Here is a 15,909-nt window from a genome sequence, read left to right as displayed (position 1 = left end):
GTATAATCAGTGTTTAGAGTGTTCATAGAAATCCTTGAAATAGACGTTTCGCAAGAAGACCTTTTATAAATGCAAATAGGCTATTTCAGGCGAGTACGCATATAAAGTAGGCCTATTTAAGCTATTGTCCACATCAGCCCCCGGAGCAACCAGTGTTTGTTACTAATAAAACACTCCTTTGCTGTTTGATTACACAAGATTGTTACTTAGCAGTCACTCCTCTGCCGGCCAGTCACAGGAACAGGGGCGGAGCTAGGGGGTGGCTACCTGGGCTCAAGCCCCGGATGTATTCTGAAAAGCCCCGAATCTATTTAATTTTTTTTTTTTTTTAATTAAAAAAATTTAAAAATGATTTTTATTTTATTTTTTACAATTCATCATTGTTACATGAAAATATGTTTGCACCAGATTTAGCAGAAGCTAATTTCCATCTGTGGTCTATCCAGCTGCTAACTGTATTTGAGTGAGTTAAGTCTTGGTGTTATGGTAGACTCAGACATAAGCTTTAAATCACAATCAACAAGTTGACAAAAACTTAATTCTTCCACCTTAGAAACATAGCTAAAGTATGGCCATTTATAAATCAAAAGGACGCTGAAAACCAGATCCATGCCTTTATTTCAAGCCAACTCGACTACTGTAATGCACTCCTTACCGGCCTCCCGAACTATTTTATTGCAATGCACTATTGCATTATTTTATTCTATTTTACTAACTATTTTATTGCACTGCACTATTTTACTTTGTATCAGTGAATCATAGACGCCTGGCCATAAGAGCATTTGGAGCATCTCTGCTCTCCCACTATTGAACTTGGGGGAGCAAAGGTATGATCTTGCTCCACCACTTTTTGATTATATGAAAAATATGATATATCCCCCCCCAATATATAAATCTAACCATAACTACGTTATGGTTAACTGAGTTTTATAGTGAAAAGAGCAGCTTTATTGGTCAAGATTGAAGGCTCTATATTGCAGGAAATTGCACGTACAGGTTCATTAAATTCAAAAAAAATCTGTCATGGAGGGGGTCGTGCCGGACCCCCTCCAAACCAGCCCTTGCCTGCCCAAAAAAAAAAAAAAAAAAAAAATTAAAAAAAAAAAATTAAAAAGAGAGAGAAAAAAAAAAAGGGGGGGCCCATCTGGGCTAAGCCCCGGATCTCCTACAATCCTAAATCCGCCCCTGCACAGGAACACAAGCCTTGATGCGAATCAACGACATAACGGGACGTGTGTGTCCTACAGGCTACATGTGATTTATAATGGAATTTTCATGCGAATCTTTCACGCATCCTAAAAAAAGACGACCAAGAAGTAGCAAGGTATGTTGCTAGAATTACAGAAAATGTTTTATGTTTAGGATATAACTTTATTACATTATACCTATTTTATTAACAACATTGCTGTGCAGACAGTGTTACCTGAATTACAAAAGCTTGTAGCCTACTATACCGACACTTTTATAGATTCCCTGGGTGTTGATTAAAATGTTCCATAATTAACGTTTACAAAGGAAATGTTTTAGGATAATGCATCTTATTGTTAAAACAATATATATAGCAACACATACCACTTCACCACCAGGGATAAAAGTAACACTATATCGTGTAAACTACTTATTTCAACTAGTGCAACACTGAAATTCCATAGATATATATATGGGAACCACATACCAGCAGCAAACGGACGTTCTCTTTATTTGACGCACATTTAGTTCGTAGAGCTCCATGTGCTGTATGTACCAGACGACCAGTGGAACGGAAAGCTCAACAAAGTGCCTGCTGATGCCACAGAAAGCTTCATATCGGCTGGGTTCATCAGGTGAGCATGTTGAAGAGTTCATTCAAGGTTTCAAACAACATGAAACAAACGTAAAATGTTCATTCATTCAATCAATCACCGTGCAGATTGATTCATTGAATGAAAACTTTATTAACAGATTGCAGAATGGGTACAATACAGTACGGCTCAATACACACAATTGCAGGGGGATGCAGACCAGAGAAAGACTTTCGTCTTGTTTACATCAGGGTCCCCCATTTTCAATTCATAATGAATTTTAAGTAAGGGTGCAACTTGCTCCGTGCAATCCATATTCTTTGTGGATCTAGCCCATAGTGATACTGTTTGTTAATCTATTCAAAGTTGAAATATGTTGTTATTGTCTTGTGAACAAGTACAGTACACATCAATTCGTGTTATTATATCAATTATTACTTTATTAACATTAAATTATTTCACAATATAATTCTATATATTAACTCCTTAAGGCTTAATATATTAGGTGTTTTTTCCATACTGATCCAGTGGTATGTATAGAATGTGGAAAGTGTATACAAATTCCTTTCACCTCTGCCAGGGTATATCCGGATATTACCCTAAAGACTCTGAGAAGTGAGCTTGGAATTCTTCTGGGAACAGACCGGAGGATAGACAGATTCTCTTTCCTGAAATGTGTGGGTCGGAGTTTGGCACTGGTGAGTACAGCTGGCCCTTCTAGTGGCCGGGCCTATGTTCTGGCTGCTTGCACTTCACTAGGCGATGTTGGCAGTCTAATTAACAAGTTCACAACCCAAGTACAGTAACAGCTGTGTGTGTGTGTGTGTGTGTGTGTGTGTGTGTGTGTGTGTGTGTGTGTGTGTGTGTGTGTGTGTGTGTGTGTGTGTGTGTGTGTGTGTGTGTGTGTGTGTGTGTGTGTGTGTGTGTGTGTGTGTGTGTGTGTGTGTGTGTGTGTGTGTGTGTGTGTGTGTGTGTGGGGGGCACACTGGCACTAATTAACTCCTCCTTCTGTCACACACAGGTGAAAAGCGAACAGGAGAGCGACCTCAAAGTGAAAACATTTGCTCCACCATATGTATGTAAAAATAGATTTTCATCCCCCCATCGGTGTCGTAATAATGTTACATAATGATATGTCATAATGTGTTACATAAGACTCATGATGTAACTTACGTTGTTATGGTGTCCCCCGCCAATGTTGTCAATGGCTTCCGTCAGGCCCTGCAGCCAGAGCTATACCTGCTGCCCGTGGCTGAGAGCGACAGCAGTGTTTGCTCCTCCCAGTCTCTCACTTCAGATGCACCCAGCTGCTCAGACCACCAGGCGTATTACCTCTCCAAAACGTGCAGCCTGACAACGGGGACAAAGGCGCCTGTAAAATTCCCCCCGATCTCACAGTCTTCCCAGCAGTCACCTCCCACCCCCAGCCCCGATGAGGAGGAGGAGGAGGAGGAGGAAGAAGAAGAGGGGGAGGTGGAGGAGGAAAGCTACAGTTCTACAGATGAAGAGAATGAAGAGGAGCCCCTCTCTTCCCGTAAGCGCGACTGGGCACACAGGGATCCCCACCCAAGGAGCTGAATGAATGAATGAATGAATGAATGAATGAATGAAAACTTTATTTAACAGATTGCAGAATGGGTACAATACAGTACGGCTCAATACACACAATTGTTAAGGGAATGCAGACCGGAGAAAGACGTTTGTCTTGTTTACATCAGGGTCCCCCATTTTCAATTCATAGTGCATAGCTCACACCGTCACAGCCCCCCTCTGCCCGTTACAGACCCTACAAATGAGAATGAACACGCTCACCTACATTCAGACTGTTATCTCAGTAAGTTAGTCTATTCATGCCAACATTTTATACATTTTACATTTTTTATTAATTAAACTAATTCATGTTAAAAAGTCTAACATTTTACCTCGTTTTTGCATTTTTGTACAGTTTAGTTTTGTATAATTATTGTATATTTTGTATAGTGTTTGGTCTTTTACTCTTTTACTGTATGAAGCACAATCTTAGGAGGTTCCTACAGAACCAAGCATTTCACTATAATGTCAATATTATATATATGTAACGGATGGTATCGTGAAGCGCAGTCAAGAAGGGCTGGGGTGAGTAGCGGTGCTATGGGTTAAACTCACTCTCACATCCTCAAAGACAGATAGACACGTTGTGAAGTAGTGGATTCACCTCTTGGTATAGTGGTCTGTGTTGTTGCCTGCGGCGTGGGAGACCGGGGTTCGACTCCCACTCAGGGCATCGACGTTTGAGGTGACGTTGTCACAACCGTTACATATATATAAAGATATATAAGACATATAAGATATATAATGCCTTATATGTGACAGATAAAACAAAACTTGATTTAACTTAAATTTTAGGGCAGGCTGCCACTTAAAAAAAAGAAAAAAACGAAATCCATCCCAACTCCAAGTTGTTACATTTCTACTACTACTGACTTTAGAAACTGATGCAGCTCAGGTGAAGGCGTCGCCGGCGGAGGGAGAGACCGCTGGCAGGAAGGAGAAACAGAGCTACGGGAGAAACAGAGCAGCCAGAGATTCAGGAATACCGGAGTCACTGGAAGACAGAGATTCAGGGTTCTCCGTCCCCCAGGACAGGTGCCGTATGGCGAGCACAACAAGCTGCAGCAGCACATAATAATCCTGGTTATGATGATGATGATGATGATGATGATGATGATGATGATGATGATGATAATAATATTATGTCCTATTTGCAGGTTCAGGAAATCAAAAGACATGCAAACACTGAAGGTCATCAGGAATAAACCAAACAATACGGTAAATGTTGGTTACCGACCATTCATGACAAAATAATACTATGACATTCACTTCAGTGTTGTTGCAGTTGGGACCAAGTAGACAAGTGTTTTCTTCTGTCAAATTCATTATGAAATTCCAAGTAAAGTTGTTTTGGAGTAGGCCTACTTGTATTTAGCCAGGTTTATTTTCTTAATTTCTTTTGGACAGGCGGGAAGGAAGTGTGGTATAATTGTAAATGACCAGCTCCCTGTAAACGTCTCGTCTTTGTCGCGACTCCAAATTCCACTGCCAGCAGGCGGGTGGTTCACTGGGCGAGCTCTTTGTATTCGACAAAGAAGCTGGAATCCCCGGACCAGTGTGATTGGCCTTGATGTTTGTTAGTATTCTTTTGAATGCCTGTTCTTTATTGCCATTTGAAGGTCCCGGAGCATGCGGTAGGGCCGTCCACCAGGCCACCACCACAAGCCCATAACTCAGCCCTGGACTCAGATAAAACAGCAGCTGCCCCAGTCTTTCAAACAAACAGTAAGCTGGCGTTTTTGGTTAACGTCTTCCGAATTGCCACTAATTGATTTTCATTAAAGGTGCACTATGCAACTTTGGGAGAGAAAACAAGAGAAGTAATTTTTTTTAAACAACAAAGCAATAGCTGCAACCTTTTTGCCATAGCCCACTGCCATTACCCCCCCCCCCCCTTTTAGCCAAATGGCATGAACACACACACACACACTCCTTCACACATACACACACACACACACACACACACACACACACACACACACACACACACACACACACACACACACACACACACACACACATACCACACACACACATAACCCCCCCCCCACACCCACACACACACACACACACACACACACACACACACACACACACACACACACCTCCATGCCAAATTGGAAGGTGGGGACACTTGTATGGACCAACCGACAGACAGGGTGACCTGGTTACAGCTAAAAAGTGGGTTGTATATTTTCTTAATTTAACTGTATAAAAATAACTGTCCCTGGAGGATGATTGGCTCCCTGGACTTTCACTGTTCTGGTTAACAACGGCAGGGCCTGCTATCGTCTTCTACGCTTATGTTTGCTTTACACGACACTCAAAATAAAAATTCCATTACAAATAATCATTACATATCCACGGTAAATGTGTTTTGTCAATTAATTGCCGACTCTGCAAATGTAAACGCATCCCCTTTGTCTCTAAACTGCGTAGTGCACCATTACTGTAACTGACGTGGCTTCTCTCTGTTAGGAGATGAGCTGATGGATGAAATCAAACTGGCGAGGGAGGAGAGAAAGCGACTTGAGTGGACGAGACAAGAGCTGCTGAGGAAAGGAAAAGACCTGCTGGCACAGAACAGACACCGCAGGAACCAAGGTACCACATGCCTTCATTAGTGACCAACATGAGACAGGAACCAAGGTACCACATGCCTTCATTAGTGACCAACATGAGACAGAAACCAATTTCCTCTCTGTGCATTCAGTAGGAAGCTATCATGTTGCAAGCTAGCCTAGCTTAGCACAAATTAATGGACACTGATCGTTAAGTGTGTCTGACTCTTACCACCTAACCTGCACGGACTACAACGTATAACGTATGACGTACATCATGCCAGTTAGGGTACCTTGTGTATAATGTATACCTTCTCATATTCTTATATTCAGACTTAATTATATTGTTTACACTGCTTATTTTTATATTTACTATAATTGTATCGCCTACATTTATGTCTTTCTACTATTACCCTGCCCATACCTGTACCTCCCCTCCCCCCTCCCCCATGCTGCTATGACCCCCTCGGATTTCCCCAAGGGGATCAATAAAGGAATAATTTATCTTATAAAAGATCACGGATTGGGCCTTTGAACAAAGAAGAGATGTGATTTTGCACTTTGCCTATTTCTTTCCCTCGAGTGAAAGGCTCACATTTTCTGCACAGTTTGCGTCGTCGGTCACACAGGTCTTTCCTCCTTTCATCTCGAAGCGCGCGATAGGTGGAAAAAGAAATACTTCGAGACCAAGAAGGCCACGGCACCGCTGGACGAAACCCTGAAGAACCTGCGTCAGGAACTGGAGACGTTCTACAATAAACTCTTACACCAGCTCCAGGCCCGGGACAACAGAGGCAAACCCAGACGCCAGGGGAGAGGTTCCACTAAAGTATGTCTTCCATCCATTATTGGTATTGGTTTGTCCTCACAAGTCACTTTGATTGCCATTTCCATGCACCAGGAATGTCTCTTGATGAATTTGTGCATGGTAAATGGTAAATGGACTGCATTTATATAGCGCTTTTATCCAAAATGCTTTACAACTTATGCCTCACATTCACCCATTCACTCACACATTCACACACCGACGGCGGAGGCAACTATGCAAGGTGCCAACCTGCTCATCGGGAGCAGTTAGGGGTTAAGTGTCTTGCTCAAGGACACTTTGACATGCTTCCGGGAGGAACTGGAATTGAACCAGGAACCTTCAGAATACCAGATGGCCGCTCTACCTCCTGAGCCACTGCTGCCCCCATACACACTTCTTCCAATTACTAGTGTTGTTTACACATACGCATGTATACATAGCAGAATAAGATTGACAAAGAATGCTATAGTGGGTAGTGCATGCATATACACTTAAAAAGGCCCAATCAGTGATCCAAACAAATGGGTAGCCCCCCCACCAAAGACGAGAGATAAGAATGGAGACATGTTTTCATTCTCTAGTTGATTGACTGAGCTCTTGTCACAAGGATTAATACTAGACACAATAGGCAGATAAGTGTTTTAATTGTATGCGCTGTATTTTGTGGCTGTAAAATGTGAAACATTTCTGTATTCTGATTTACAATTGGTTAAATTGTAAAATGAAAAGTTACAGATATTTTCCATTTACCAATCAAATTCCTCAACAATATTTGAACACACCACACGTTGATTGGGGCTTTACGTAGTCTTTACTACTACAGGTAACTGACAAATAGAAAGGCTTCTACATACATGTATTTATCATATTTCAGAATGAGCTAATCATCCAGATCATGACTGAGAGCTACGAGATCGACAACCTGAAGAGGAAGCTGGAAGACGCCAAGATGAAACTTGTGACAGAAATAAAGGTATTCATTTTCTATCAGGCACATTTCTTTCCAGGCCATCTCTATATAACCTAAATAATAATAAAAAGACGTTGGTCGTTAGTCAAGAAATAATTAAGTGACAGGTTTATCTACAATTTAGTAATTTACTGTAGCTGACACTTTTATCCAAAGCGCTTGAGTGTTACACTCTGAGTACATAGTAGCCTAGTATAGACACCTACCACCCCGGGCACAACCTGTTTGAGTCACTCCCCTCTTGCAGGAGGCTGCGGCTCATCAGGGCCAAAACCTCACGCCACAAGAACAGTTTCTTCCCCTCTGCAGTGAGCCTCGTCAACAAGGCTCAGGACCCTCACTGTGTTACATTAACACACCATACTGGACTATATACTTGCCCACTGTATTGTTACTTCATTCTAACTAGTGTATATAATTGTATAATTGACCACATCTGCCCAGTTGCACAGCCATTTTATTTGTCACGGCATACGGATATACAATGAAATGCGGGTGGTCTTGCCCGCAACGATGTGCAATTGGTACAACATATAATAGAATCCAATACAAAAAATTTGTGCAATAAAATTGTGCAATAACAGGTAGCAGGTAACAATACATTTGTGCAATAACGGGTAACAGTTAGCAGTTAACAGTAGTAGTAATAGTAGTGCAATACACTGTTACTGTTGCTAATACTAATTTAAAGTGGCCTTTCCTTTTGGCAATAAGTGAGGGTGCGTGCGGCCTGAGTGTGTGCCCGCTCATGCTAAAGTGTTACAGTGGTACTCAATGTTCATTGTTCAGGACTCTGATGGCCTGGGGGAAGAAGCTGAGCCTAAGCCTCTCTGTCCTAGTAGCTGGGGTTCGCAGGCGTCTGCCTGACCTCAGCAGCTGGAACAGGCTGTTATTGGGGTGGTGAGGGTCTTTCATTATCCTGCAGGCTCTGGATTTGCACCTCTTGTTGTATAGAACCTGCAGGGGAGGTAGTGCAATACCCGTGGTACGCTCGGCTGAGCGCACCACTCTCTGTAGGGCCTTCTTGTCTTGTGCCGTGCTGTTTTCATACCAGGCAGTGATGTTTCCAGTCAAGATGCTCTCTACAGCTCCTGAGTAGAAGGACTGGAGTATCTTCCCCGATACTCTGAACTTCCTTAACTGTCTCAGGTGGTAGAGGCGCTGTTTCGCCTTCTTTACTACTGTGTCTATGTGTGTTGACCATGTCAGATCCTCTGAGATGTGGACCCCCAGGTACTTAAAGCTGCTCACCCTGTCCACGGTAGCCCCGTTAATCATCAGTGGTGTGTGTGTCTCCTGCTGTCCTCTCCTATAATCCACGATCAGCTCCTTGGTTTTACCAATGTTCAGGAGCAGGCTGTTGTCCTGGCACCAGCCTTCCAGTACCTCAACCTCCTCCCGGTAGGCCTTCTCGTCGTTGTCCGAGATCAGCCCCACCACCACCGTGTCGTCTGCGAACTTCACTATGGAGTTGGAGCTGAACTTGGCCACACAGTCGTGTGTGTAGAGTGAGTACAGTAGGGGGCTTAGAACACAGCCCTGGGGGGACCCGATGCTCAGGGTGATGGTGTTGGAGGTCTGACACCCCGCCTGGGGTCTTTCACTCAGAAAGTCCAGTACCCAGGCGCTCAGGGCGGAGCTCAGACCCAGCTCGATCAGCTTGTCCACCAGTCTGGTGGGGACTATGGTGTTGAACGCTGAGCTGTAGTCAATGAACAACAGTCTCACATAGCCCCCCTTCTGACGGTCAAGGTGGGAGAGGGTGCTGTGCAGTACCTGGGAGACCGCGTCGTCAGTGGACCTGTTTGTCCTGTATGCAAATTGCATAGGGTCCATATCACTGGGGAGGGAGGCACAAATGTGGTCCTTGACCAGCCTCTCAAAACATTTCATGACCACAGAGGTGAGTGCCACCGGTCTGTAGTCATTTGGACATGTTGGGGAGGGTTTCTTCGGTACAGGGATGATGGTAGACATCTTGAAGCAGGCAGGGACCACTGACTCCGCCAGGGATTGATTAAATATGGCGGTGAACACTGGGGCAAGCTGGTTGGCACAGGACTTAAGTATGCGTCCTGTTATACCATCTGGGCCAGCAGCCTTCCTGGTGTTCACCTGCATAAATGCTCTTCTCACACAGTGTACCGTCAATGAGAGAGCGTCCCCCCCCCCCCCGCGGATGCCCCCCCCCCCTCCACAACAGCCGGCGCACCAGTGACGTCAAATATATTATTCTATTGTGCTTATAGCTCATATTTCATTTTATTTTACTCCATCACTTTATTGTATTATCTGTCTGTTAATGTCTGTCCGCTAATGTCGCACCAGTAACGTCCAAAGCAAATTCCTTGTATGTGAAAAGTATACTTGGCAATAAAGACCTTTCTGATTCTGATTAGCATGATAGGTAGTAGTAGTAGTAGTATAAGAATAGTAGCATAATAGTAGGGTACATAATAGTAAAAAGACAGTAAGTAAGATGGTTAGTCTTTTATAAAAAAAAATTAAATAAATGTGCAAGTGGCGGAGAAAATATACAATTTATTTATTTAAAGGAATAGTTCGGATTTTTGCCATTAGCTTATTCACAGAGTCCCGTGGTGAGAGTTCTGGCCAGCCGGCCGGTCCCAAGCGGGTCGGGAAGCGTCAGACGGGCAGAAAATTGGGTTTGCGAGACAAAAAAGTGTTAATCCACACATTAACAAACAAAAGCTTCAGTCATCAAAAACTAAAATCATACTTCATTCATGTTGGGACACAGTGCATCAGTGTCACACAGCTGGGCCCCATTCCAATTAAGTATGGAAATACACAAGGATTACAGAGTTCAGTTTTTGCCTGCATATTTTCTTATCAGTCTTGGTGATGTAATTTATAGGCATGCTGCGGCCTCAACTCTTAAATCCCTGAAATCTGTATATCACTCTGCCCTCAAATTCATCACTAATGATAGATACGACACTCATCACTGTGTCCTTTATGAGAAGGTTGGTTGGTCCTCTCTGACATAGAGGCGCAACAAACACTGGTATTTGTTCATCATTAAGGCCCTTATTAGTAAGCTACCTCCTTATGCTACATCATTATTGGTAAGCTACCTCCTTATACTACATCATTATTGGAATCGAATGTTGGAACCTATGGAACCTGTTCTAGTGACTGGCTGGTCCTTAAGGTCCAGTTTGCTCGGAACAGGGTACATCTGCATTTTCCCCTCTAACTCATGGAATGAACTCCAACAGTCCTTAAAGCTTGAGATTCTCCCCTCTGTTGCATCATTTAAAACCTTGATCTCCAACCTTTGTCAAATAAAAAATCTTTAGCTTATTTCTGTATGTACACTTGACATGACTGTAAATGAGGGAAACCTCAGTTGCCTTTCGAGTTTAAATAAAGGTTTACAAATTTTAAATATTAAGGTGCAACTACACTACTTGCAAGTATTCCATACAACCTAATGTCCAAAAATCCAAACTATCCCTTTAGGCAAAAGTAAAAGTCCTCATCGAATTCTCAGTGCATTGATCTTTAAAGGTTTAAAGGTTCTTGATCTAGGTACGCTGGGTCCTATTACTTGCTCTTGAAGTTGACAGGCTTTTACTTTGAAATTGCATCATGTTCATCAACTTATCAGCTGTTTTGTGTGTAAAACACATTTCTTTAATGTAAATAATAACTGCAGGGTTCAGACAAATGCAGTCGAGTAAAAAGTAGGATATTTTCTTTGAAACGAAGTAGAGTAAAAGTATTTAGTCCCTCAAAATAGTCATATTCAAGTAAAATGCAATTGCCTCTAAACTGTACTTAGCCCTTTCACTACCACACACTATCTGTAGTGTGGTAGTGAAAGGTTAACATTCTGAAGTGTGGTAGTGAAAGGTTAACCATCTGTAGTGTGGTAGTGAAAGGTTAACCTTCTGTAGTGTGGTAGTGAAATGTTAACCTTCTGTAGTGTGGTAGTGAAAGGCTAATCTTCTGTAGTGTGGTAGTGAAAGGGTTAACCTCCTGTAGTGTGGTAGTGGCAGTGAAAGGTTAACCATCTGTAGTGTGGTAGTGAAAGGTTAACCTTCTGTAGTGTGGTAGTGAAAGCGTTAACCCTTTGTAGTGTGGTAGTGAAAGGTTAACCTTCTGTGTAGTGTGGTAGTGAAAGGTTAACCTTCTGTAGTGTGGTAGTGAAAGGTTAACCTTCTGTAGTGTGGTAGTGAAAGGTTAACCTTCTGTAGTGTGGTAGTGAAAGTGTTAACCTTCTGTAGTGTGGTAGTGAAATGTTAACCTTCTGTAGTGTGGCAGTGAAAGGTTAACCTTCTGTAGTGTGGTAGTGAAAGTGTTAACCTTCTGTAGTGTGGTAGTGAAATGTTAACCTTCTGTAGTGTGGTAGTGAAAGTGTTAACCCTTTGTAGTGTGGTAGTGAAAGGTTAACCTTCTGTAGTGTGGTAGTGAAAGTGTTAACCCTTTGTAGTGTGGTAGTGAAAGGTTAACCTTCTGTAGTGTGGTAGTGAAAGGTTAACCTTCTGTAGTATGGTAGTGAAAGGTTAACTTCTGTAGTGTGGTAGGGAAAGGTTAACCTTCTGTAGTATGGTAGTGCAAGTGTTAACCCTTTGTAGTGTGCATGTAATGTTTGTTTAGATCTTTCTTCCAACATGGCTGCCTACAACCATTGGTCACCAAGAAAATGCCTAGAAAAAAAAAAAAAAAATCTAAAATTAAGAAAACTAAGCTTCTTACTGTCTTATACTATCATGATGCACTCTTCCTCGCTCCTACTATACTATTATGTCTTTACTACTATGCACTCCACTCAATACTGCAGCACCCGTTTCAGCACTGTTTGATGCAGAACAGAACTTGTAAGTCGCTTTGGATAAAAGCATCAGCTAAATCAGTGTTTCTCAAAGTGGGGGGCACGCCTCCCAGGGGGCGCGCAGAGGCATGACAGGGGGGGCCTTGAGATTTATAAAAAAAAAAAAAAAAAAAAATTATTACAGAAAATGATCACTAAAGTGCTATCTGTTGCAGCTGCACAGTTCTCCATGAAAATACCATTTCTCAAAATCTGAAAATCATTATTTAATAAAACACAGAAAAGGATCACCAAGTTACTCTGGATAAAAAAAACCTTTACAGACAACATTGAGACAAAGCTTCCTGACACATCTCCATCCAAACTCTTGGAAGAACTCTTTGAAATCTCATCTGATACCACCTAGAGAGCTAGTTTCAGAGTGTGGTGCTGAGTACCAAGTATCTCATCTCATGGCCCACCAAGTATCTCATGATGCAGCAGTTAAGGTGTTGATACCATTCAGCACCACATACAGTATCTGTGTGAAGCTGGCTTTTCATCCATGACAGCTCTGAAAACAAAATATAGGGCCAATTTGAAAGGTCACGATATAAATTTCAATAAATTTAAACATGGCCCATTTCATGACTATTTTGTTGGGGCGAGGGGGCCCAAAATATTTTGGTCCGCCAAAGGGGGGCCTGACAGAAAAAGTTTGAGAAGCACTGAGCTAAATGACTAAATGTAAATGAAAAGCATATAACTACCATTCCACTGTGACTTGTTTATAAGATCCAGTAATAAGACATCAAATAATAATTTTTTTGTTGATATATTTCATACATATCAACATGCTCAACAGTTGTTTATTCCAACATGGAAAGAAAATGGGCCTCCTAAACCATAGGTGTCAAACTCACGGCCCGCGGGCCAAATGCGGCCCGCCACGTCATTTGATGTGGCCCCCCAAGAGCTCTAGTTAAAAAAAAAGAAATACAAAAAAAAGTTTACATTAATCTTGGGTTAAAAAATAGCGGTTAAAATAATTGTGGGTTAATGCGTTAATAAAGCTTTGACAGCCTTAGTTATTACACATTCTTACACATACATGTGTGTTGAACATCTGAGGTATTGATGAAGTAACAAAGGAAAAAAGCCAAAAGCACTTACTCCTCAGACATTCTTTGACAATTTTACAGCCCAAAATACAAAAAATATCCAGGCGGAATAGGTAACAAAGGGTTGAAGAAATATTGTCTGAACTGTCAGATGCAAGCTGGCTGTGTGACATAACCGAGCATCTCGCTCAATTGAATAAGAAGCTGTAGGGACGCAAACAAGTCCCACCCAAAACTTGACCAATATAGTTGTGAACTGAGACCCTTTTTGTTATTTTTGAGTACAGTTACAGTTGTGTGTTCATGCAGACACATAATAGCAATTTCATTACGAATTGAAAATGGGGGACCCTGATGTAAACAAGTCGAAAGTCTTTCTCTGGTCTGCACCCCCTTAACAATTGTGTGTATTGAGCTGTACTGTACCCATTCTGCAATCTGTTAATTAAAGTTAATTAAACTATCTTCCATTAGTTGGATGTATGGCCTCTGCAAGGTTGTGTGCAGCCATTTGTTTTTGTAACATCTGCTACATCTGTCCCACGTGTTCTTTGCAGCTCACAGGTGTTAGTTCTGCCCCTCTTGACTGTGACAAAAAGGTTTTGAACAAACTTAATGTCATAGCTTGTATTTGATGATATTCTTCTTTGTTATTTACTTGAATGGTTTGATCATTGATTGATGGAGTAATATGGGGTTCTGATAAACTAAAATTATTTGTTAAAATAGCATAAGCTAACATATATATTTTTACATCTATGCAAATGCATATGCAATATGTATAACTTGAATAAGTAATAAATACAGAAACAACATGTTTAACAATATGTAAATGAGTAGTTACATTTATTTTACATTACATTAACATTTATACTGTCTTTGGCCCTTTGAGGGCAACCATAATGCTGATGTGGCCCTCTGTGAAAATGAGTTTGACACCCGTCCTAAACAATCAGTGAAAAGCCTCTATAGCACTCGAGTAAAAGTACTTAAGTTGCTTTCCACCTCTGCCTGTGTGATGTGTAGCTGAGGAAGCAGGCTGCCACAGAGCTGAGGGCCCTGAGGGCTGAGCTGGCCCAGAAGAAGAGCCAGTCGTCTCACTCAGGACCCATGGCTTCACTGGGCTTCGACACCGCCGCAAGGGACAGGCCGCCAGCCCAAAGCACCAATGCCTGACCATTCATCATATTCAATATCACGTTTAAGTATGTGAATGAATGAATGATCTTAAACTTTATTTCCCTGAGGGTTAGTTCTGATTTTTGGACCCCTATCTCTCACTCACCTTTCTCACCACCATCCATACCAACCCCCGAAAGTTAGCCACAAACCAACACTAAGTCGATGGGGTCACGCTCCTCCTGTATGTACAAGCTGACTGAGCTGACTGAGCTTGTAGTAAATCTCCACGAGCCTCAGTCAGGTCTGTGGCAGACTACCTGGAGCTATGAGGAACAGTGGTGGTGAGCAAGGAATCCATCGATCAACATCGTCATTAACACTTTCAATGCCAACGATGCGATAGGTCGTTTGTTCATGTCGACCGTTCATTGCCAACGACGCGATATATCGTTTGTTTTTTTATTAGCGATTTGAATTCATATTTCATCAATCTAGTCTCGCGTTAGTGCTGCAAACTCTCTGAGCTCCATTGGGAAAATACCGCCCCCTATCGTCTCCCTGTGGTATTGCACCCCTTTGGAATGGATTGCATGAAAACACATGGGGGGGGGGGAATCCAGCTTCCTCATTTTACTTCTCGGTCAAGCCACCAGAGAGGATCAGATTCATTTCCGAGCCCCAAAACAGCGTATAATACATATTTCCAGTACCCAGCATTGGATCAATAAACACGATCGATATTTGGAATGGCGATCAGGAATTGGAATAATCTTTTTGGAGAACATCTGATCTGAGGTAAGGAATCTATTTTACCAGTCTTAGGATAATCAGAGCTTTTTTCACAGAGATATCAGCGTGTGCCCTGTGTGTGTGTATGTGTGTGTGCGATCAGGAAATAAGAGATTCGATTTTTCAGCTCGCTTCTCTAGCGTGCATAAGTACACATATACTATCGATAATCTAGTTTATTTGAAAACGATTCATAAATAGGCCGAAAAATTACAACGTTTTTTGTGTATTCCAGAATATTCCAGTAAAGGGCGTTTATCACAGCATCTTTATATTTTCCTGAAACTTTCAAGAAACGATCGTTTTTCAAAATGGTATAAAACGGAAATTAACCGATTAAAAAACAATCCGTTTCGACAATGTTGACTGCAAACAAGTCATTGATAA

General features: G+C 42.0%; 1 protein-coding gene across 1 annotated transcript; it reads left to right on the top strand.

The window, feature by feature from the left end:
• Positions 1-1,198: 1,198 nt before the first annotated feature.
• On the top strand, positions 1,199-14,787 carry spata1 (spermatogenesis associated 1; the record flags this gene model as incomplete). The annotated part of the gene is made up of 10 exons (XM_084308465.1): positions 1,199-1,324; positions 1,717-1,823; positions 2,362-2,479; positions 2,803-2,856; positions 3,000-3,315; positions 4,250-4,411; positions 5,850-5,975; positions 6,586-6,761; positions 7,615-7,713; positions 14,638-14,787. Exons 1-10 carry the CDS (start codon positions 1,265-1,267, stop codon positions 14,785-14,787), a joined length of 1,368 nt encoding a protein of 455 aa, XP_084164591.1. The 5' UTR covers positions 1,199-1,264.
• Between the last annotated feature and the right edge of the window lie 1,122 nt (positions 14,788-15,909).

This window comes from Notolepis coatsorum, assembly GCF_963971535.1.
Source record: "Notolepis coatsorum genome assembly, chromosome: 2".
In the NCBI taxonomy this organism is placed as follows: domain Eukaryota; kingdom Metazoa; phylum Chordata; class Actinopteri; order Aulopiformes; family Paralepididae; genus Notolepis; species Notolepis coatsorum.
The sequence above is the reverse complement of the archived record's forward strand: the minus strand, read 5'-3'. Positions and strand labels throughout refer to the sequence as shown.